Source organism: Abramis brama (assembly GCF_963993115.1).
Source record: "Abramis brama genome assembly, chromosome: 8".
In the NCBI taxonomy this organism is placed as follows: Eukaryota; Metazoa; Chordata; class Actinopteri; order Cypriniformes; family Leuciscidae; genus Abramis; species Abramis brama.
Genome location: NC_139970.1, coordinates 28793441 through 28819389, shown reverse-complemented (window position 1 = coordinate 28819389; position 25949 = coordinate 28793441). Strand labels below are relative to the sequence as shown.

The 25949-nt window shown below is 36.9% G+C and overlaps 1 protein-coding gene across 1 annotated transcript in view; it reads left to right on the top strand.

The window, feature by feature from the left end:
• kcnh3 (potassium voltage-gated channel, subfamily H (eag-related), member 3) overlaps window positions 1–25949 on the top strand; it is a 111743-nt gene that overhangs the window by 50876 nt on the left and 34918 nt on the right. Inside the window, exon 2 of the mRNA XM_084122838.1 lies at window positions 20770–21003. Within this exon, the coding sequence (XP_083978964.1) occupies window positions 20770–21003 (234 nt within the window). The remainder of the gene's footprint in view (window positions 1–20769; window positions 21004–25949) is intronic.

The window sequence follows — 25949 nt, the reverse complement described above, 5'->3', positions numbered from 1 at the left end:
GTTTTTCAGGCGAGAATGTAGTTGTTTAAAACTCAAATCTGTGGTTTATTTAAAGATTTATGAAAATTTTATCCAGTTGTGAGATCCAGCGATGACCGGGCGCTCGGCGTCATGTACCCCGCCTGGTACAGCCTTTCCTCGGCTAGTCGTTCTGACGTTCGCCGCTGACTCTGGCGTCTCTGTAGTGGTTAAACATGAGATATAATTCGTCTTGTCTATATCTATTGGGCGATTTTTGGTCTCGTGAATCTATAATTTGTTTCCTGGGCAATCGTTTTGGCTGAGGGGAAGTTTCATAACTTTATAAGCTATTTAACTTTACCGTTGTATGGTTAGACTAGAGCGCTGACTTTGTATGTTTGACTGAATTGTTTGCTTTATTTGTATAGCTTCTTATACCTTTTACTTATACTTTTATAATGGCTAATATTGATAAAACTGAAATTTAACAAAAAGAGACTGGGTTGAGTTTTGTCATTTTAAATTTTAATACAACGAAGATGATCTGTAATGTTGTTTACTGCAAAATCTGTTGTTTAGTACAAATGCACATATTGCCTGGACCATATTAAAATGTTTAATATTTTTATATTATATTTAAAACGAAAAGAGGCAGGTTTGTGTTTTATATTTAGTTTTTTTATAAATAGGCAAACGTTATGTGCAGTGAATATAATCAATACGCGTTGCCTGAACCACATTTGTGTGGCTATAATGTTTAAGATTTCTTTAAATGAAAACGAAAAGAGTTAGTATGGTGTTTTATAACATATTTCGTTGCCTAAAATATACACAGAGATAACCGGAGTAGCAGAGCGAGCTGAGTGACGCGCGCTGCGTCAGAAGGTGGGCGGGGTTAGGATTTCCCAAGATTTTCCAAGATGGCGCCGCCCATACCCCCCATAAACGGCTTCAAAACCGTTCTTCAGAAAGTCTATGGGTGACGTCACAGACGCTTTGTCCATATTTTTTACAGTCTATGTTCACGATACAGCACAGCCTCTCGTACCTTATTGCTTGTGTAACTAAAACCCACAGCTTCACTATTAGTAGAGAGAGGCTGCCAGGTGAATTAATTCACATTCATATTATGCATTCATATTAATGTATTATTTACTGTGCTGCTTTATCTGTATCTGATTTAGAACTGATCTGATATATATATATATATATATATATATATATATATATATATATATATATATATTTCTTTTTTTTCTTTTTTTTTTTTTAGAATAATATATTTTATATATTTATACATTTATAAAATAGTCTGTTTTAGATTTTATTTTAATTATTATATATATATTATATAACATTATATATTGCTGCAGCAATACCATGATGATATAATACCATGATTTATAATAATATGCCATTGTTAATGTTAGTTACACAGTCTGCATGGTCTTTGTATGCGTACATCTACTGTATGTAGTGCACATGAGAGATCATGCTCTCTCTGTACCTCTGTAGTCTGTACCTGTTTCATTCAGGCCCCACCCTCCTTCCTCTCACCATGGCAACCAAGAAAAACAGAATGGGTACCTGTCGCTTGGCAACATGGCCTGGTATCTCCAAGCCACAAGCTGTTGGAACAAAAAGCAGATTAACAGAGAAAGTGTGATAGCTGCCAACAAGCAGCGACATTAACACTCAATGCATGTGGGTGTCTGTGCGCGAACATGTGGGCATGCGAGATACTCAGTCACAAACACGCAGGCGCACTTACACACGCTGTAAACTACCAGTAGTCGCTTATGTGTAAAGTAAATTTGCACTTTTTTGAAATGTATACCTCAGTTGAACCCTTCAGTCTGTCTCTAAGCGCTATGATCAGATTCATACTAAATGCATTAGTTTCCATTTCAAGTTGCCTTGAGGTGACTGCTACGTGACATATGGATAGTGTTTGATTTATGAGCCTCGTGTGTCTGAATAAACATAATGTCCGGCGTGTGTGTGGACGGGACGTTTGATCATACTTGCTGGACCTAGATGTTTTACAAGTCAAATGAGCCCTCATCTGATGGGGAAAGGAAAGCTAGTTTCCAGCTGTTATCTGTTTTAGGAATGTTAGCTTACGGTATTGGACTCTTTTTCTCAAGAAAAATGATATAATCTTAAAATAGAATTTCCTTTCAACTTTTAACAAATCAGGTGAAACCCACAGACTATCACCATCGACTCTCTTAAACCCTTTCAAATTAGTTTCAGAATGACTGATTGTTTTCTGCTTTTTCCTAAATACACCAAATTATGTGCTGTCGCCTCCGGTCCACATATGGTTCATATTTCTTGCACTTGATTAATGTCATTTCACATTGTTGTTCTTGTAGTGATGACGAATCTTTGGTATTGACTTTGCTATTGAATTCTCATTATTAAGTAGGCATCTTTTATACTAGTTGCAAAAGGCAGCTCATTGACAATTTGGACACAGGACACTTTTTGTTTAGTGTTGTCAGCCATTTATGATCTATGAGGGAATGTGTGTGCTGAGATAGCCTTTAACCTTTAGATGAAATTTTTTTAAACAGTTCTCCCAGTCACTGAGATACACTGCCATATCTGCAAATACAAGATCAGTAGGGATGGGAGATATCACTTATTGTATTTCTGATCAGATAATGTGAGTGGAAGAAGAAATGATTCCTTCCGATCATACACAACCATTCACTAACAACATTTAAAAATAAATAAATAAATGGGAAAGAAAGAGAAGGAAAGAAAAATGATTTACACTACTGGTCAGAAGTATGGTGTTGGTAATATTTTACAAATATTTTTAATAAAACAATAATATTTTGAAATATTAAAATTTAAAATAACTTCTATTTTAATATATTTTAAAATGTAATATGTTCTGTGATGGCAAAGTTGCATTTCCAGCATAGCCTAATTATTTCAGACTTCAGTGTCACATGATTCTTCATAAATCGTTCTAATATGCTGATTTTCTGCCCAAGAAACATTTCTTATTATTATTAATGTTGAAAACAGTTGTGCTGCTTAATATTTTTGTGGAAACCATGATTTTTCTTTCCGGGATTCTTTGATGAATAGAAAGTTCAAAAGAACAGCATTTATTTAAAATACAACAGTTTTTTTTTTTTTTTTTTAAACATTAGAAATGTCTTTACTAACACTTTAATTTAATGCATCCTTGCTGAATGAAAATATTAATTTCTTTAAAAAAAAAACTGACCCCAAACTTTTGAACGGCAAGTGAGGACTAATCCTCACAATACAACATGAGAAAAGCATTGCTACTTTAGGTCATCACCCAATACTGAACTAACACTGCATTCACACGGGGTGTCGGCGTTAACGCTTCTCATTTACTTTGAATGGGTGACGACGTCATGCATTGCCGAACTGATTTGTGGGTTCTGTTGCATCGCGTCACTGCGGCAGAAGTTGAAAAATTCAGATCGCCTATGCAAATACACAAGCACAGATGCTAGTCAACTGCGTTCATGCAACACCGGAAAAGTAGTGTGATTGGCTGTTGTCAATATGATGGCCGCGTTAGCACCAAGCTTCAGACACTCGCTACGTCAAGCGTAAACACTAACGCCCCGTGTGGATGCAGCGTAATAAACTAAAATGGACACAGATACATATTTTTTATTTATATGGTGTCGCATGTTCTTCTCGGTAACAACCATTTCTGAGCAATAGACTAGACATAGTCTAGTACCATACCTTGAAATATATCAAAATGCATTTCAAATATATCAAAACACTAAAGCAAACACTGCAAACAATCACTGGTAGCAGGAATGTGTCGCCTCGATGCAATCACACCTCTAATCCCTCAATCTTCAGGGCTATAACAGTGATATTGACATATTCTTCCAAATGATTGCTTTCAGATCCTGGATATGATGCCTTTGTCTTGGGCCATGTTAACAATTAGGTTGTTTAATATTTATATTATGTAGATTGAGTTGCTTACTATTTAAATAAAACTTACAGATATGTTATTTGTTTACAATATATTATACAGTATATATTATTTGGACTGTTTGCCTGTTTATGTCAAGCTGGGATGTTTGTGTTTGTGACGAGAGAAATACATGAATATGCTTGTGTTTATCTGCATAATGCATATATTAAATCATTTTCCAAATTCTTGTATGTAACTTAGTGGCTTGCAAGACAGGCTGCTGTTTTATAGTAATTGCAGAGGAAGCGCCATGCATGTTCATTAGGGAGAAAAAGTCGATACATCATGATTCTCTCTCCAATGATTCTGGATCGATTCTGAGAATTTCAGAATTGATTCTGAGCTTAGTATTTAACCGCAGATGCCGTTGGCGCAAACACCCTTATTCTGCTTGCTTTTAATTCCTCTAACACACACACACACCACTCGAAACTTCCATAAAATAATCTTTTATAAAATTCAGAAAGGTTTAAGCAAATTACAAGAAAATTCGCGGGCTTCATTCATTGCACATGATATGCGCTGTGAGAAACGCGTGCTTTGCTGGATGTTATGCTTGCAGTGTGTGGTCTCGACCGCCGTTATTTTTCTCACAAATGCTCTATGAAGGCATCATTTATGTCGTTTAGAATGCAGTGCTTATATATCAAAAACATGAAACTCACTGACAGAAGGCTGCTTTCAATTTCAAATGCTTGTGCGCTTTTTAAAGAGTGCTTGCGCATGCGGCTGTGTACAACTCCGTGTAAGTGTACATGTATACTTGCATCTCAAAATGCTTTTATGTAAACACAGTCAGTTATGTCTTAAGGTATTAAACAGACAGGACAAACCACATCTTATATTATTTCATTATTTCTGTGCATTAGTGTTAATGCAGCTTATTAGATCTCGTGATGTCTATGATGTCATCAGTAATAATTAAACAACAGTAAAGATGAGAAAGAGAAAAATCACTCAGAGCTCTTGAATGGAAAACCTTCAGATACTCTTAAATACTGAAAGCACTCTTTGTTTATTGCTTGTAATGTTCCCATAGATTCCCACCCCTGATGTTCATACACACACATGAAGTCTTGCAATGAAGACTTCTCCCACACAATCCTCTCTATTTTCCTTTCATCACCCATCACATCCTTAACGTCCTGCCAAGCCTTGTCATTTCCATACTGGCTTCCTGTCAATTTGTGTCATTCTTAGTCTTCCCCCACCATGCCATCTGCCAGACATAGTTCCCCCTCCTAAGCGAAACTGGCGCCCGCTGGAGAAAGATGCCCTTAACGTTGCCTGTGAGTTTGCATACTGCCCCTAAAGATTGTGTATCGCCCCTCAACATGGCACAGATCTGTAGCTATTTACTGTTGCATTGCACTAGAAGGTGTTGAAATGATATAAGATTTTCTTCTGTCCCATTGTAATGGGCAGAGACCACTAAGTAACCCATTTGGTCACTCAAAACACCACTGCAACTGTGTAGCAACCTGTTAATAACCACTCAAAACAACCACATAGCAACACCCTGGCAACCACCCAGGACACCCCAACATTGTGTTGGCGTGTTTTGTGCAGGAAAGCAACATTTCAACTCTTTCAAAAAGAATCTGTAAGCATTTCTTCAAAATCTGTAAAAATCCAGTTTCTGTCTATTTTTTTATTCACACAAAAGAGCTCTGTGCATGGCTAATGTGAAGTTAGATTGGAGAAAAAGAGATTATCCTCTTTGAAGTGCATTTCAACTTCTGCTATTCTCTGAAGACTTGATCGGGCCTTGTTAAAGCAAAGAGAAGGCAAACAAAAGGGATGATGGGAGATAATGTTTTGGCTCTGCATGTTTTTTTTCAGGCAGTCACAGCATTTGTGCTAAAAATATAAAATATATCTTTTGGTTTTCCCTTATTATTTTCTTGTTTTTTTTAATAGCGTTTGCAGCGTCCCAAATTAGAGAGGACACATTTGAAACGGGTTCCACTTTCTCATTAAATCACATAACAAACCAGATTTTACTGTTCAGTTGGCTTAATTACATTGTGTCTATAATAAATTGAACACTCTTAGGTCTTTGTGCCATACTGAAGTGCACTCCTGCTTATTTGTGAGGAGTTTTGTCTGTCTCTCCCTCTCGAGTCCTCTTTTCTCTTTTGCTTTGCACACTCTCCCTCTCTCAAACACTTTTCTGTTTGCTCTCACACACCCTCGCACAGCTCGACTTGGCTCCTTCCAGAAACGAGCACTCTATACCCATCCTGCGTTGCATTTAGATGTCTGTTTTTAAGGGCCTGATGTTGTAACATCGTTTGATCAATGATGAATTCCTGCTGTAATTCTTTTATACAAACCTTTTTTGGTTAGGGTTAGGGTTAGGGTTACACATATTGGTTGAACACAGGTTGAACACATATTCAGGCTAACAAGATAACAAACTTAAGTAAAAAAAACAAAGGATAGATGTGTCAACAGAACTGCCGCAGTTCTTCATGGCTTAGATTAAAAAAGTGCTGGAAACATTCCTCAGAGATTTTGGTCCAAATTGACATGACAGCATCTATCAGTTGCAGATTTGTCAGCTGCACATTCATGATGCGAAACTCCTGTTCCTCCACATCCCAAAGGTGCTCTGTTGGATTGAGATCTGGTGACTCTGGAGGACATTTGAGTTTAGTGAGCTCATTGTCATGTTCAATAAACCAGTTTGAGATGATTTGAGCTTTGTGACATGGTGCATTATCCTGTTGGAAGTATCCATCAGAAGATGGGTACACTGTGGTACTAAAGGGATGGACATGGTCTGCTGCAATACTCAGGTAGGCTGTGGCATTTAAACAATGCTAAATTGGTACTAAGGGGCCTAAAGTGTGCCAAGAAAATATATCCCACACCATTGCACCACCACCACCAGCATGAACCGCTCATACAAGGCACGATGTAGTCATTCTTTCATGTTGTTTACTCCAAATTCTGACTCAGACCAACCACCTGAATGTCGCAGCAGACATCAAGACTCATCAGACCAGGCAACATTTTTCCAATCTTCTGTTGTCCAATTTTGGCGAGCCTGTGTGAATTGTAGCCTCAGTTTCCTGTTCTTAGCTGACAAGAGTGGCACCTGGTGTGATCCTCTGCTGCTGTTGCCCTTCTGCTTCAAGGCTCAACGTGTTGTGTGTTCAGAGATGCTCTTCTGCAGATCTCTGTTGTAACGAGTGGTTATTTGAGTTACTGTTGCCTTTCGAACCAGTCTGGCCATTCTCCTCTGACCTCTGCCATCATCAAGGCATTTCCACCCATAGAACTGCCGCTCACTGGATATTTTCTCTTTTTCAGATCATTCTCTGTAATCCCTAGAGATGGTTGTGCCTGAAAATCCCAGTAGATCAGCAGTTTCTGAAATACCCAGAGTAAGCCCGTCCGACACAAACAAACATGCCACGTTCAAAGTCACTTAAATTACCTTTCTTTCCTATTCTGATGCTCAGTTTGAACTTCAGCAGTTAGTCTTCAGTATGTCTACATGCCTAAAAGCACTGAGTTGCTGCCATGTGATTGGCTGATCAGATATTTGCATTGATATTATAATAATTAAATGCAAAAACAATAAATGTGTATATAAATGTGCATAAATGATAATTATTAATAATAAATTATATTATAATTATTATAAAATATTAAATCATTGACTTCAAAAAATCATTATTCTTAATGAATTCAAAATTCATTCATTATTTTTTCCCCCCCCGATCAATCCATAACTTCTGTATGAATTAAAAGTCTCAGTGCTTCCATACCAATATGTCCTCTCCATCATTTTGAAAATGTAAAAAAAAACCTCTGTCAAAAAAATGTAAAAAAAAGTTTACAGCATGATACTATTTGCTCCAGACAAATAGCATTACATTTGACCTTGTGAACAATTGCTTGTGAACAAGGTGTAATGTATAAAGAGCTACATACATAGAAAGGAGGTGTTTTTAGACTGGAAAGAATGATAATGACTTAATTTCTGTCAGGTCCATTAAGTCAAGAACACACAGACAATAAAAATAATTTAAGAATTTTTATTGAATAGATTGCAAACAAGTTCATGTTCCTGAATTGAAATTTGGCGGTATGGCTCTGTTCAGGGAGTCCTCTGACCTTTCATGAGCACCATGAAATAGCAGAGAGTCAGAGAACAGCAGCAGCAGCAGCGAGGGAAGTTAACCAGCTAATGCAGCTCATCTGAAGCAGATCAGCTGGAGCAGATCAGCTGACGGGACAGTGTTGTTAGCAAATAGCATTAGCAGCGTCTTGACTACCTGGCCTGCCAGAACTGACGCTGATGCTCAATTTAAATACTGTAATCCAACTGTCAACTGTTTAGTAAATATTCTCCTGAAAGCTGTTTGCGTGGCAAATGAAATTTATGAATAGTGGAAATTATTTGTTGTGCTGTTGCCTAAAGTGTGGCAGAATCGAGTTTATTTGTATCAAATTATTAGTCAGTCTGATTATTAATGTTCTGTTCTCTCCCTCACAAACCCTTGCTTACACGTTTTAACACCATGGTTTTATTCACTTCTCACATTTGCGCACTCACAAACTGACAGACTGTTGCTCTCTCTCTTTCTCTCTGTCATGTGGGTGTGCTGCTTTTTATGTGTGTTGTATCAGTGCACCTCTCTCTCTCTCTCTCTTGCTCACTCTCTAGGCTATAATCAGCAGTGTGTGGGGGCCGTCCCCATAGTTCTCCCAGGGCTCTAGGGGCCAGTGACAGAGCTTTGTGTTTTAGAGAGAGAGAGAAGCAACGAGAGAGAGAGACCTGGGCATTCAGCTTGGTAATTATGTTGCCAAAGTGCCACGCAACTTGCTGTGGTACAGCACTAATAAATTGCCTGCTGTCTGCATTTTACTTTTTTCCATGCTTCGTTTTTAGAAAGAGACGAGGTGGAAAAATGTTGTTTTCCGCTGTTATGGATCATCAGTGTTTCGATATCATATGATATATATGGATTTAGGTCAATTAGGACACATTTTGCTATTGAGATGATCTGAATTCACCCAAAAGGAAAAAACAACAACAACAACAACTTCCTGACACCAAACCTTTGAATTGTAGTGTATACAAAAAACAATGGGCCAATCAGATGAATCTGGGGGTGGGATTAGCATGAGTGTGTATTAACATCAGCGAATGGGAGTTACTGGGCTTATAAACCCAGCAACTTTTCATAGCTCTAGTCTAACACACACACACACACACACACACACACACACACACACACACACACACACACACACACACACAAACAAAACACCTGTAGGGTGTAGGTCTAACTTTCGGTTTGACTATAGTACCCAAAACCTAAAATCACTGAATCATACCAACCTGACAAGTGTAAACAGTTGTGAAGTTCTGACATATTTTCAGGAATACAACGGTGTGTGAAGTAGAGCTTGTGTAGCTAGAAGCGTTTGCAAATATTTCAGGCCATCAGTTTATTTTTAAACTGTTTCTTTCTGAGGGGTTTTGTTAATACAGACAGATATGTATTATTTATATAATGAATAACATTTTACAGACTACGCAAAAATAATAGGGTTAGAAAATTACATGCCCTGTCCTACAGCTAGTGATAGGTAGAAACCATTCTGGCTGAAAAACATAGCCTGTGTCAAATGCTTCATGCAAATTCCCAGAGGCTGTTGCAGCTTAAAAAAAAATTGCGAATAAATGATATGGACAAATATAAGTTCATGTTGATCTTGTGTAGTAAACATTTGGAGTAATTCAGTTGTGCACTGAAATATGTTAGAAGATTTAATTGTCTCAATATAAAAAATAGATGTCAATTGATATTCCCACCAAGATATCAAGCTTGTGTGTCCATACCAACCCTCTACGGACACAATGAAGCTTGAGTCGCCATTGGCTAGTACATTTTTTATTTTACTCGCCAGACTGTTTACATGAAATGCATGAACAATGCAAATGAAAAAAAAAGTACATTATCTGCCTGAATTATTCTTTATGTTGCATATGGATTTAATCTACAATTTTTTAGCAAATGGCTTTCTCTTGCCACCTCTCCATAGCTGATGATGGATCATACTGCTGAAGCTCTGGGCCTTCTGTTGAAATGAAGATCAGGTCTGAAAGGCTTGAGGATGTGAGACTGCTGCGGACATCTGATTTTATTCTCTTTTGGGCACTGAAGGCTCTTTCGCAGTTGGCAGAGCTGATTGGCGGAACAAGAAGAATCTGAACAAGATGAAGAATGTTTTGCATCTCATCTCTGTAGGGTTGCTTCTGCAGCAGTGTCTTGTACAGGTCCAGGTAGGACTTTCCATGAAGATCATTAGATACTCGCCTTTTCAAGCGTCTCCATTCCCCAGGGATTTCTTCAACTTTACATCCAGATATAACAAGCTTCTCTCTGAACCATTCAGTGAGGACCTTCAGCTCCTTGTTGCCATACAATAGTTCAAGTTGCTTTCTGTCATCAGGCCACTTGTCATGGTTGAATATTGCAAATGCATCACAGCTTGTGCATTTTGATCTTTGTTAACTCCAAGCAGGTTATCCAATTTAGCATGAAGGTGTTTCTCACAGGCTGAATATCCATGCTCCATCTGTTGTCTCAGATTGTCCATAAGACTGTCTCTTTCCCCTATCAAGTCAATCTCAAGTCAATGCCCTGAAAAGTTGTGGAATGAGCACCAGGAGTTTGCTTTTCCAGACACTGTGTGATAAAAGTTTCCAGCATACCATCTGGGAGAGGGTTGGTTTTCATGTAGTCAGGACTGGTCAAACAGCTCTCAACTGCAGCAACAGCACTTGGTAGGATGAGGTCTGCCTTCTGTAGAGTCTGACTTAATGTTGCCATCTCCTGCAGCACATCAGCCAGTAAATGACAAAATGCAACAAACTGCAGATCCTTCAGGGTTTTGAAAACCTTTTTCCCTCTACCAGCAATGTCAGCATTGTGACTGGTTTGGGCCGAACTCTCCATGTGAATGGCAGCAGCTGCATACTGCCCAGCTTGGCTCACAAGATCATCTTTTCCTCTCAGGAGGACCTTCAGTGCCCTGTCGTAATGAGGCAACCAACGTGCTCCTTTCACTGGCTTTGGTTTGTAGAACCAAGATTCAAGTTCTTCACAAACTATCTTATGTTCTCTGTTGCTCTTTGGGCTGTAATGGTAGGTTTTCCAAATCAAGTGCAAGGTGTCATTTACACAACTTACTATGCTCACCTCTTTCAAAACACCAAGTAGTGCCAGCTCCTGCCTGTGAGCCATACAGTGAATGTCTAGCAGTTTCGGATTGTCCACTCTCAGTTTTGTAACAACACCAGCTGATTGGCCCTTGTTCACATTTGCACCATAAGCACAAAATCCAACAAGCTTTTGCTTCCATTCTTCTAATCCAAATTTTGACATTGAGGATTGAATGCAGTCAGTCACACCATCAGCATGAGCATGTGACAGCTCTGTGACAGACAAGATGATTTACTGGCAACCCATCATGTATATACCTGACATAGATAGCTTAATTTTCTGTCACAGAATAATCTGTTGCACCATCAATCATGACTGATATGTAGTTGGACAATTTCACTTTATTTGTTTCTATATCCTGTAAATCTGCGGCAATGTTTGAAATTAGTTCAGCGCAACGGATGTCATTATCATACGTTGGGGAAATGTCCTGGCAATTTGTTTCTGCAGCAGAATTAGTGGCTTTATCTGAGTGAAACTCAGGCCTAGTGTCCTCCTTTGCGATATAATATGCTTTATTCATTTTCACAGAAAGCGCACATCTCTCTGCGCTATCATTCTTTTTATTTTGAGTTTGATAACCTTTTGCGATTGCAGATTCCTCAGGGTCTTTGCTTAAAGCCATCACACTATCACAACAAGCTGCATGTCGTTTGCTGTTTGAGTGCGCTGTGAGATTTTCATGTTTGAAATTGCGTGACCCTGATACAAAGTCCGTTTTACCTGCTAAGCTAGGTTTTCTACTGCAGTACTTACATGTCATCACATCAATCAAAGTCCGACAGCCAATGATTCTGGGACTTTCGCTTTTTGAGTGCTTTTTGACACTTATTGATTCAGAATGCACAGTCTTTCCCGCCACATTTGACGTGCTTCGCTGGGGTTCGCCGGCGCATTCACCGTCTTCTGTCTGTACGAAACTGGACTAATTAAAGACATGTTTTAGTAGCCTAGAAGGAAATTTAGTCGCATATGCGAGTGATTGCATTGTAGAGGGTTGGACTGAGTTTGAGTAAAACTGAAACAGTGGCCCTCCAGTGGCCAGTGGCCCTCCAGGGGCAGGATTGGACACCCCTGGACTAGAGAAACTAAAGTTGCTTTTTTTGGTTGTTCTTGTCAACAAAAATGTAATATAGTATGCAAAATAGTTAGCAGTATGCAACAATAAACATTTGTTGTCACATGACCTCGTGTTTCATTAATGAGCACCATCAGGTTATAGTAGCAGGTTATCAGCTTTTGCAATACCTCATGACCACAAACTCTTTCATTACAAGTTTTTTCAGTTTTTTTTTTTTTAAAGAAATTAACACTTTTATTCAGCAAGGATGCATTTAATTGATCAAAAGTGACAGTAAAGACTTTTACATTGTTACAAAAGATTTATATTTCAAATAAATGCTGTTCTTTTGAACTTTCTCTTTTCATAAATAATGGTAACCAAAGTTAAAATGCATAATAATATTTGATCAATTTATGAGTTGTATATAAATGTCTTCTGTGCACCAACAAAATAACATTACCAGTAAAATGTCAGTTTTTCATCTAAATATAGAAAATAATTGCCAACTTACCTAGCATATTTGTCAGTATTGGCAATCACAGTCTTAAAAAATGTCAAAAACTGCAACATTTCCCCACGAAATCTAAGATTTTTTTAAATTATTTTTTGTATGATGAAATTGTATTATAATACTGAGAATTACAGTAATGGGAATATGTTTTATCCACATTATTTATAATTTATTATATATTCTATAATGTGTTTTATTCTATGACATGGGGATAAATATGACTGGGCATTTCCCTGTGAGATTCACTCATTAACAATAGTGAGTGATGTGATAGTCAGTGCCAGTCTTGACATGGTAAATGTTAACCTATTCCGAACATAACTCCATCTCTAGCAACCTCATTGCTGACAATACCCACTGCTGCCTGTACATGCACTGTGCAACATCAAGGCCTAGTGTCAATTAGATGTGTGTGCTAATGGGAGCAGGTATAAAAGTTCTGGGATCTTTTAGTCACACTTGTAAACAGTAGCAGCACATGAGTAGTGGTAATCAGCTGTGATCTGAGTGCCAGCTGTTCCGCAAGTTGCTGCCTGACTGAGCAGATCTATTCAGGATTTGTACTTGCCAACTTGGGAGACTGGAAAAGTCCTGTCTGGACAGGCCAGCGCACAGTTGTCACAATTTCAGAGGGAAACTAGAAATACTTCTCACATGGCAGGTAATTCGAGAGAATGATCACATGATCCCATTTCTGATGTTCATATGTGGCTGTAAATCAGACATATATTAGATTTTTTGCAATATGACTTTCTGAAAGCAGCCAGTTTGGAATTAAATGCACTAATCTTATTATTTGCAGTAATTGCATACTTGATTTACCTTTGGCATCAAGAAGAGCAGGACGGTCACCACATTTAAAAAGTCACACAAGCAAGAAAAAGAAACAAAATCAGAATCTGACACTTTGGCTTGTGATATGAATGGAGACAAAAGCGTACTACTGTATGTAAGAGAAAGACTATTTCACATTGTTCTACAAATGCCAAATTCTAAGCCTTTGCACCTTTGTAAATTTTATAAAGAACAGCAGCTGAAAAAACATACAATTGAATGCCAATTGAGATTTCTGTTTTATGACTTAACTTCTCTGAGGTCAGTGGCTCAGAGGTAAATGTGAAAGGCTTTGCATACTCACTACATTTGGCTTAATGAGCATTAACTGGAAACCATTAACCTTTATGAAAGCAGGCAATTATTATCAAGCACATTTATTCATTTAGCATTTGCAATAATCTTATAGTGACTGCAACACGTATTTTTGTAAGCGTCTTTGTATAAAAAGTCTTGCAATTTCAGTTTCAAAAGGTCTTCATCAAAGTCTTCAAGACTGACACACCACTTTACACAATATTCTTTTCACAGTTCTTTTGATGGTACATCACTCACTGCATATCAATGCTGCTCTAGATACAGCAGAGCTGGACTGGATTTTAGGTTATGTAGACTTCAGCTCTCCTGCTGCTTCATTTAGCTAAACCAGAACCTAAGATGTCATTATCAATCAAACAACCCAAGTCATCTGCAGATTTTTTGCCTACTGTTTTTAAAAACTGTAAATTTGGACATAAAACACTTTTCACATACTGTTTTCACCTACTAGTAGGGAAGTATGCATATTTGGAAACAGCCAGTCTCTTGCATCTTTCCTAAATAAATCAGAGTTTTGAACAAATCGGTTGAGGTAATGATTCCATGACTCACTCATAAAGACAGTCAGTAACTTATTGCTACCTATTAGCATACCGATGTAACCTATTGAAAGAGTCACTTAACTCTAAAGACATTGGGTCTCATTCACAGTAATTGGATTATTTCGTATTTGTACGCACAGGAGAACAATAAAATGCCACGTAATTCATGACAGATGCATACAGTATGCACATGAATTTGTTCTTAACCTTGTTCTAATGTTAATGGATTTGGAGTATTCTAAATGAGCGACCGTGTGCCCAGGGTTAGTCATTTGCATAAAACAGCAAAACCATCTCCAGATATGGGCTTTCTATACAACCTTAACAGTCTTTCGTCACTCTCAAAACCTACTTGACGCTCTCTAAAGATGCACAAAGATCACCTCCAGCAAGATATTCCAGCACTGCCAATCCTCAAAACCAGTTCAAACACAATAAACACCTTTCATACAGATTACAGACCCATAAATTCTAAATTTAAAATACATTTTACTATGAAAGTTTTTGGTGAATCCTGATTTACTTAAATGCTAAACGTTTGTATGCAGATTGCATGCAAATTTTGCATAATTATGATTAATATTATTGAATAATGAGTATAAAGTGCGTGCACTTATAAAACATCTATACATGCACTCACACGTGTAGCACTTGGGTAGTGGAAAGTTGGTAAAATTCTGTTCCAATCTGACCTGAAGAAATGACGCTTCCATGACCTTGTTTTCTGTACCTGATTCATTAACCAACACAAGACACAAACTCGAGCTCCACACTCTACCATGGAATAGTTGATTATTTATGGGATGTCGCTATTGGAAGTCTCGATATTTTATTCATCAAGGTCCCTGTGGTTCTTTTGCCCTGTAGCAAGATGTCTGCCTTGCAGAGCCTGTGTTTACACAAAGCGTTTTCAAGATCTGAGATCTCTTCTTGCTAACTTTAACTTTAGCTGGACAATAACTTTGTTTTGGCTTTTATAGCAGCTCTATAATAATCTCTGTTTCTTTAATTTCCTATTATCACTGTAAAGCTGCTTTGAAACAATCTATATTGTTAAAAGCGCTATATAAATGAAGGTGACTTGACTTGACATGACTTTATCTACTCTGAGCTCTCTTGTACTGAAGTATCCAGAAACACTCATGTACTGTAACTTTATTCTTCAGCCATTGCAGTTCAATGAATGCAAATGTAAGTTGCATTATATTTTGTTTATTAATTCATTCTCATTCATAGCATTAGAAAATGAAATCCGCTCAAGCATTACATTATTTTGAGTCACCAAGAATAACAAAATAGTCCATAATATTCCAGTTTCTTCAGTTCAACATGGTAAAACGGGTTTTAAAAGTATACTCGAATGGTCTTACCTTGAGAATAAATGTGTAAAAGCATCACAATGCTGTCAGGGTTATGTTTTGTTCTATCATTTCATTTGTGCTTAAGTTTGATTTTATGTTTGCGGTTGCATTTCCTTAGAGATGTTTCCCTTTACAATAGCACAGTATCAGAGAATAATTTGTTATCAAAGACTTCCTTCATCACTTCTCCCCATAGACATCAGCTCATAAATTGAGGCTTCATACCAGCTTAATATCAGTTGCATTTTATTTCAAGGGTTTATCAAGAATTTTACACCCTCTTGAATTATATCATCATAAACACAAACATGCAGATACTATGTCAGTAAGAGATTCAATTTTCAGTGTCTTTATTGATGATATCAACATTTGTTTTTACCTAAAACTAAATTTGTTTTAAAACATCTTATTCCCTTTAAACACTATTGATCTTGAATATTTAAATAAAGTGTCTGTTAAAGGATAAATATCAAAAAGTTTTATTTTCCCCCTTAACCCCTGATGCTATGGGAGCATATTTCTGAAGAAGAATATGTTCACTCATACAGTAACACGCATATTGGCAAAAATGTAAACCTTGAATGCACTGTAAGTCACTTTACATAATATCAAATGGATAAAAGTAAATGAACACATCTCATGAAGAAGCAGTTCAGTTAGATGCTCTGCAGTACTTTTTCTTGCTGTTTTTGCGACCTGTCATACAGATTAATGCAGCTTTCATCATGTTAGGGTCTGGGACTCCCCAGTCTAGTTGGCTATTCAAAAGTGGAAATTTATATATTCTTGTCATTACCTGAAATAACATTTTTTTCTTTTTTTTTCTTTTTTAAAGTTACTTGATGCCTAAGCATAGCCCCCAGGCCAAGTGCAAAGAGCAAAGTATACAAACCATCAGTTGGATAAACAGTGAGTTAGCTTTTGAAGTAAAGCTTTTCATCTAAAATTTAGGGGGAATTTAATGCATTTTGTAAAATTAATAAAGTCTACGAGGGAGATAAGCCACGGGCAAGCTAGCAGAGATAAAGAAGTCATTAAAAAGCAGTCAATGTGAAACCATACAGAGCAAACAGGGGTATCTACTAGCTGTTATGCTAATGCTTCTGTAATGAGCAACTAGCATGTTATATTTGTCAGCTTTACTTTTATTCTGTTGTTTATGGGAATAACTGCAATGTTTCTGTTACACTTTATTTTGTTCCTACAGTATAAAGCTGACATAGTGTGAAGGGTGCAACTTTGTGCCTGTAAGAGGAATGTGTGTGTGCTGAGAAACAAGGTTGTACTTGTGAAGTTAGAAAAATAGAAACAAATTTAGAACAATATTAGCATTTTCAACCTCAGGGGCCTGCTTACAACTGTTGAAGTGTTAAGTATATTTTATGACTACCATAATATGGTAGTCATAAAATATACTTAACAAGTGAATCATAAAAAATGTCTTCATTTGCAGACCACTTGATCTTATTTCTGCCTAGAAGAAACAAAAGACATTAAATGAATCTCACATGATTTTTCTTTTCTTTTTTTGCATGATGCACTGCTGATTAAGCAATAAAAACAAGTGAACTATCATACATTATGCAACCATTATATTTTTTAATTTGTAAAACAAACTCATTAAACAATAAACTTTGGCAATATGTCTTGTCTAGCCATAAAAGAACAAACATTAGTGGTTTACAACCATACGAGTGTGCAGTATTTGAAACGTTAGATAATTGAAAAAGTTGTGTGCAATTCAGTTCAGATTAGTGGTGCAGCGTCAAGTTAACTCATTAAAGAGATAAATAGGAAAGAAATTAAGTAGGAGGAAAAAAGACAGACATAACTGGATCAGAACTATTGTCAACTTTAATCCAAGCCTCTTTTCCATTACTTGAGCAATGTGTCAACAAGAGAGAGAGGTGGCAACAATCAAATCTGAAATTTGACAATACAAGTAAACAATATCTTCAGATTGTCTTGTAAACAAGATTTCTAGTGTTTATTTTATCAGTGGAGTCATAGATCTATCTATTCAACCGCAGAGAGATTTGCAAGCCCCTTTAGTTGAGAGTGTTTTGTCCGTCTCAGAGTTCCTGCATTAATCACCCTCAGCTTTTATTTTACATTGGTAATGTTTCATCACAGCAACAGCAAGTACATCTAATAAAACTCATACGGAAGCTCTTGTTAGTGGGATTCACTTCATTCATTACAGAGTAATGAGAATAAACAGGAAGTTGCAGCCAGGTAGAAAAGATAGGGTTTAGCAGAGAAAACATGAGACATGTACATGTATGTGAATTCAACAACGCAGACGTGGCACTGCTCATGTACACAACATATCACAAACATGATAACACTTAAGAATACTGTTCCCTCAGTAATGAATAACAGGAACAAATGAGTATGGAATATTGTAGTAACTACTATTAAAGGGATGGTTCGTAATAATAGTAGTAATAGTAGTAATTTCAACCTAGGGTCCTTTGCACCATGACCTTGAGCCAAACACCCCCCCAGAAGCTTTTTTTCCCTTGGTCGAACATTAGAGTTAGAGCTTATTTAGAGATATCAGCCAAATGGCTTAGTGCAGGCGCTAATGGATCCAAGGTTGTATCTCGTAAATTACCCCACTAATAATGCAGTAGTACAAATAGGTTCTGTACTCATAAAACGAGGCATTGGAAAGTTTGTAAGTACATCAGGGGTTTATTTAAATAACACTTGCCTGATGGCTTATGCTACCGCTAACCCGGACGTCGAGGTCACTTCCGTGATTTGGGAAAAGCCCGTAAAAGTCCTGTCAGAAAGCGATGCATAAGGATGTAGTGTAACGACGCCCAGTTCCAGGAATGCACTAATATTTTGTTGGTAGTACCAGTTTGCAACAATTATTAGTTAACACTAAGTTGTCAACACTTCGGAAAAAAAATATTTCTATGGAGTGTTAAATTCACTAGCTTTTCCCTTACACTTTAGCATTACCAAATCCTTCAGTACTCTAAAGTGAGAAGCATGATAACTATTTCCTAAAAGCAAGGGATATTACCATCTTGTCCTAAAATGTAACCAAAGTAATGTTTGAAGTCATTGTAAGCATTTTTTTTGTAAGGTTTTGGATAGTAATGATTTGTGTGTTACTACATTAATTATTAATTATTTGGAACAGTATTCTAAAGTGAAGTATCATGGTAACCCACTAGTAATGACTCAAGTGTTACCAAATCCATGAGAGGGAATTCCATAGGGAAGTAATCACTTTTTGTTGTTGTACATTATCCTGCTTATCACACTGCTACCTACCAAATAAGTATACATAGACATAATTTTTATATATATATATATATATATATATATATATATATATATATATATATATATATATATATATATATATATATATATATATATATATATATAATTAATTGTAACAGTATTACAGTACTAAAATCCTCAAAGCTTATTTTCATTTAGTGAGACGTAAGAGTGGACAGTACTGGAGACAGTAGCAGCAGTTTCAGTTACCTGGAAGAGTGGACTAATACACAGCGCTGTAATATCTGATGAAATATCAGACTGCTGGATAGTGTTATTGACCAATCAGAATCGAGTAAACTGTAGTGTAGTAATAAAATATTACATCACATTTCTTGTCCACTCCACTCCACTTTTTCTTCACATACTGGCTGTCTTTCTCGAAAGCTGTTCTGCTGACTTCTTTGTGCTGTTGTCTTGGTGTGATTGGTAGCTTTTCTCTCCTGTTCCATCCACTTTATTATACCTCGAAAATGAACCTGCAGCTCACTGCTCCATTTTAAATACCACATTCAAATCTGCTCCCGTTCACAACCCTTTGAAATATTAAACACATAGAGAGAGGGAGAGGGGCGGCCACCGGCCCATGGATCAATATTTGCGCCTCGGCGCAAAGCAATAAATATTCGATTGGTCAGAATATGATTATGACTTCTTAGCTCAAAGGGAGGATTTAATGACTGCTGATAATATAAGGCGGCACATTCCATTATTTTGTCATGCATATTCTCTCAATTTTTCATCTTTCTTTTCTCTTTTTTTGATGATAAAAAGCCATGCTTCTGAATATGTGCAGTCTAAAGTAGTGCATGTTTGTGCTTGCACTGGCTTTATAAGGAAATTGTGTGGAATAATACTGGGCTTTAGATTCAGTGCTTGATCTTGTTTATCACTCATACTTTCAGAACTGAATGGTGTTATTTTGGTTCTGCTTAACACTGCAGCCTGTAAATCTAATAAAATAAAGAAGGATGATAAATGGAATTTCATCCAATATAGGAAATTGTTATGAAAAGCAGTTATGCAAACTAGTTCAATAAATGTAATACAACTCTGATTATATTAAAAAACAAAAATATGCTTATTGATTTTAATTTATAACAACAGTGGCTCCCAAAAATATTCTAAAAATGAATGTATTTGGACACTTTCTGGTTGAGGTTAGTTCGGTTAGTAAACCATTTGCTCTATACAATATTCAGAGCAATACACTTGTAATAATATATAGGCCTAATGCAAAACATGACACACAGTGCAAAACAAAATGTTTTAAATGAGTAAGCGAAAGTTTAAGAGTAGCTCATCACAACAGCACACGTAAATGGCTGCTTACCTCACTCCTGCCACATTCATTCAGGCACCTATCAAATGAAGCTATGATTTTTTACATTTTTTTATTTAAACGCTTCGGGTCCATTTGGACCCGAAGGACCCCAGAGGGTTAAAGTCAAGAGATATCTACCCGTACCACTCTTAAGAATTAGACATGTGAGCATACCTACTACTGTGTAGAGCAAGAGGAGGTGCAGGATAAGGAAGCCTTGCATATTAACACTTTTGAGTGCTGAAACTCAAAGAACTTTGTTGAATTTCTTATGAGCAGACCTTTTTCTCTTTGTTGTTTTTCACTCACAGACAGTAACTTTGTGCTGGGGAACGCACAGGTCCAGTCTCTCTATCCCATCGTGTACTGTTCTGATGGCTTCTGTGAACTCACTGGCTATGCCCGGGCGGAACTGATGCAGAAGAGCTGTGCGTGTCATTTTCTGTATGGGCCAGAGACCAGTGATAAGCTGATGGCACAGATCCAGGGCGCACTGGACGAAAGGCGGGAGTTTAAGACGGAACTGGTCTTCTACAAAAAAGGAGGTAGGAGTCACGTAGTTAACTACATGCCTCCACTTCATATTAGGTGTCTTTTCTATGTATTAACTTTTAAATTAATAATTTGATACAATGCACTTTTACTGTATACATACATGTTTTTACATTGTATTTATTTAAATAAAAAACACCTGCATGTAATTACAGCTGTAATTACACTGTTGATCTTCCCATTACACCTTAACCCACCTTAAGCCTACCCATACCACCAAACCTGTTCCTAACCTTACAAGTATCCCACCTCAATAGCAGTAAAAGTATATTGTACTTATTTTTTGATGTAAGTACATAGTAGTTAAGGACACCTAATATAAAGTGTGATCTATGCCTTTGCTACAGCACCAAAAGCAAATGACCAGGACTTCATCCCAATTCCCATAACATCCATCTTAAGTATCATGCAAAATTAGTATTAGTCCATCCCAATTTCCCACAGTTAATTTAGTTGTTTATAATTTTACAATATAGTAATTAATCATTTATATTATCATTAATTTAATTATCAGTTATTGTTGATAATAATAATTATAATAATGAGTTGCATTAAGACCTAAATGTGACCTGCATTCAGAAAGGGAAAGGGGTTCATTAAGGAGGTTGCCAAAGGTTGCCATAAAGCTAGGGCTGGCCGATATATCGCCTGCGATAATTAATGCGATATGGCTCAGCTTGTCAGTTAACTACGGCACTGTGTTGTAAATGCCGCTCCATCTGAAAGCAGGTGATGGCGATTTACTACTAATCAAGGAACCGGCTTTACTGACGAGATGCGCATAACAATCGCATGCGATATATCGCCCAGCCCTACATAAAGCAATTAAATTACTACAGGTCCACTGTGGATGAGGACACCAAATCAAGCCAAACTCTAAAATCAGTTAATCACAAATACATGTTGTATATGCTGACTTGATTAGAGTGATACAGCAGGCATAGCTGCAGGCAAGAAAGAAATGAATTAACACAAATGGGTGAGTAACAGTGATGGAGGTATTAAAAACAAAAGAACAGAAGCAAACTATGTACTGAATAAGATCATTTAAATTTAATCAACCCAGTATTTTCTTTAGATCTTGAAACAATGGTTTTTATTATTATACGGCTCTCTGGAATAGTTTGCTGAATTGGCCGATTCTGCTGTTAAATCTTTTATAATTGACTGTAATGAAAATTATTTCCAACACAGCTGTGTTAGATTCCACTGTCTAATAAAAACAAAATTTCGATATTTCATGTGAATTTAGTTAAGTAGTAGTGTAATAAGTAAGATGTAATGTGAGTATGTACTGTACATGATCCCTTACTTATTGATCAACATTTAAAATGATTTGATTATGAATTGGCAGTGCTAGGCATTTTAATGGATAATAAAATGCATGTACAAACTGAATAAATGCAATCTTGATTTTATAATCAACTGATCTGAAAGGAAAACACATTTACAATGGCTCACATTAGGAGTAATCTTGAGCTAACCCCTCACAGTAGATGACCAAACAAATACCATTTCAGTCCAGAAAATCCATTTATTTGAACAAATTGACTTTAAATGCCTGCCTTGTTCTTTAACTTGTGTCTGGAGCAGCTGAGCATAGATTATGATAACATCATAATTCAACAGCTGTCTTTTCTCTCCCTCACCGATTTTCCTGAAAATAACACAGTATGCCTTTAAACCAGCCTTGGATAAACAGTGGCTCAGAGATAACAATGATTTCTGATGGCTTGATTCTTGAGTGCAGCGTGTCATATAGTTAATTCCATCCACGTTTTTTCCCACCTGCGGTCAAGAGATTACGATTCCATCCGTGTACCAGGAGACCACTGTGAATTGCTGTGAACATACAGCGTAGATCTCTCTGTCAAACCCTATCAGACACCAGAACAGTTAGGGAGAATCTGCCAGACATTTTTCGCAAAAGGTTTTCCAAACACAGCAGCATTGACAACCGATTTCTCACCTGATTCACTTTAATTTAGCATTTGTGCAACATGCATCGGGGGAAATTTGCTCCTAATTCAGTGTCCAAATTCAGAGAGCACACTGTGGGAGCAGTGTTCAGTTCGATTCATTAATTTGACTGGTTTGTAAGAGATAACTCTAACTCTATCTGTTTGTTGCCTTTTCAAAGAAAATAGGCAATTTGTGTATTCTTCTATCCAGTCGGTAATGGTTAATTTGTGGATTGTCTGAACAAGCCACTGCAGTCCTGTGCAGCATTCCCAATGCTTCCTCTTTCACATTTCCTCTGTACATTGGTCCCAACAATCCTCCAGTCACTTTGTCATGAAGTCGAAGGACTGCTAAATGCTGTGGTGCTCGCAAAATACATCTCACACACCTCTCATGGCCCGCAGATTCAGGTTGAGATTGTACATGGTTCAAAGGGAATAGAAGATCATAGTTGCAAGACTGCTGTAAATTCCCACAGTTGCACAACTCCCATTTTGCATTGAGAGACTGTCAGTGAGATGAAGAGCTCAACAGACTGTCAAATGCACATTCACATATCACTTTGAAATAAAACATCAAATACACCAAATAAAAAGACGATCATACAATGAAGACTCAAAATAAGTAATTTTATACTGGGTAGAATTAAAATGTCTTAGGAATAGCATTTAAAGGACTGCTTTGTAAATGTTTTTTTGTTAATTAAATCTCCATTATATTAAACGTTTTAACAATGTTTTGGGCAATGTTGGGGAGCGATGCTATTCAAACTTAAAGGAATAGTTCATATTTACTCACCCTTTATGCTATGGCATCCCAAATGCGTATGACTTTCTTTTTAGAACAAAAAAGATTTTTTGAAAATACCTCAGCTCTGTAGGTCCATACAATGCAAGTGAATGGTTACCAAAAAGCACATAAGGTTCAGCATAAAAGTAATTCTTATGAATCCAGTGGTTTTATCAATGCCCTCTCAAGCGATTTAATCATTTTGGGGTAAAAATAATAATAATAATAAAAAAATAAAAAAAAACAGCCCAAAATGTAGCAAAACATTTATTCAAGTGCCTCTACTATGTTATGGGTTTGACTTGAATAATATAAATAGGTGTGTTATGTTTTTATCACTATAAATGTAACAGTTCAAATTTAATACTGTCACCCTTAGATTGTTCATTTATTCAAAATCCCTCTCTGGTTTTGTGTCAGTGAAGGGTTTATATGCTGTTTATATGCTGCGATTTAAATTCTAAATTAATTGGATAGTTATTTTTTTTATAAAAACATATACAAGTAACTTGGTGTTTACATAAGTATTAGTGACGGGTCGGGAAGTCAGATTCTGGATATTTCAGACAGTTCGTTTCAATGACCTGTTTTAAAAAAAACCTTAAACCTTAAAAACCTAATTTAAGTCAACTACATAGTTTACACATGCTTGTATCTGCAGCTTGTCGGTTCTTCACAGACATGTCCGAGTGTGAACTGTTTCCTTAGTTTAATGTACTGGTGACTCGAGAACGGTACCATTAACCGACTCTTGACTCGAGAAAGAACTGCTATCATCACTGTACTGCTATTGACTCGAGAACTACTGCCATCAGATCACTGTTATATTTCCATTTCGTTTCTTTTGTTATACTCTATGCTTTTCAGCAAAATACAACAGAAACATACATTTTGCTGCCTTTATGAAACCCTCGGCAGACAGTACTCTTGGACTAAGTGGAGTGTTGAATGAGTTGGCAGGAATGACTGTTAGGCACGTCCGAAAGTGAGTTTTGATTTAGCAACTTGTAGATCTCTGCTAACTCGAGCCACAAACTTTTTCATTTTGTAAACTGGAAACGGCAATAAATAATGCACAGTTGCTTTGAGATACAATGGTAGTTAATTTAGTGCAGGGTTCACCAATCTCGGTCCTGGAGGGCCGCTGTCCTGCAGAGTTTAGCTCCAACCAGCTCCAACACACCTGTTTGAAAGTTTCTAGTATGCCTAGTGAGACCTTGATTAGCTGGTTCAGGTGTGTTTAATTGTGGTTGGAGCTAAACTCTGCAGGACAGCGGCCCTCCAGGACCGAGATTGGTGAACCCTGATTTAGTGTATTAAAGAGCTCTTATGTGAGGTTTAAGAATGATTGCTGACCCTTTAGGCCAATAATCATCATAACAACCTTGCATCCATTGTACTGTCAAACTAGTAGCTGTTTAATTAATGTTTATTTTAGCTGTTCACCGCATGTGGCACAAATTAATATATTGTATTTAGCTATTGTAACATGCTTTATTCATAGGTTGGCATGTTGCCATTTTTTTTAACATATTGCTCATTGTATTATATGGTCTATGGTCTCTGACGGCTGGTTCAATGAAATGTGTTCTTTTTTTATTGAAATTTACTTCTCTTGACTCTATGATTAAGCTGTGCCTAATGATAGGGTTTGGTGATACACACACACACACACACAGAACTGTGTATCAATAGGGACTCCAACCTCCAGCCAAGCATGTTCTACCTCTTTCTTTCTGTTTCCCTCCGTTTTGATTTAATGAGGCATGGAATGATGCTGTGGCATAATGTTGACCAGCTGCAGAACGTTGAACCTACAGAAGGCAAACATATCCGCACACAAACACAGACACACAACAGTGAATTCTGAGCTCAGCATTTAAGACATGAATGCATAAATACCTGACAGTAAAATAAAATGGTGTTTTATATAGGCCTACATTAAATCTGGATCTACACAAATCTATATGCTCATTAAATTAAAAATTAATTTAAAATAATTTAAAATGGAGTATTCCCAAACTTGCGTTGTTGAATGTTTTGCATTGCGACTCGCATTGTGAAAATAAGGTTTTGACTATTGCAATGTGACGTCGATGGAGATTCTCTGTGCTGAACATAAAAGACCCAACTAATCGAAAAGGAAATTAATTCTTGACTGTTTACTTATAAATTTAATTGATTAGTT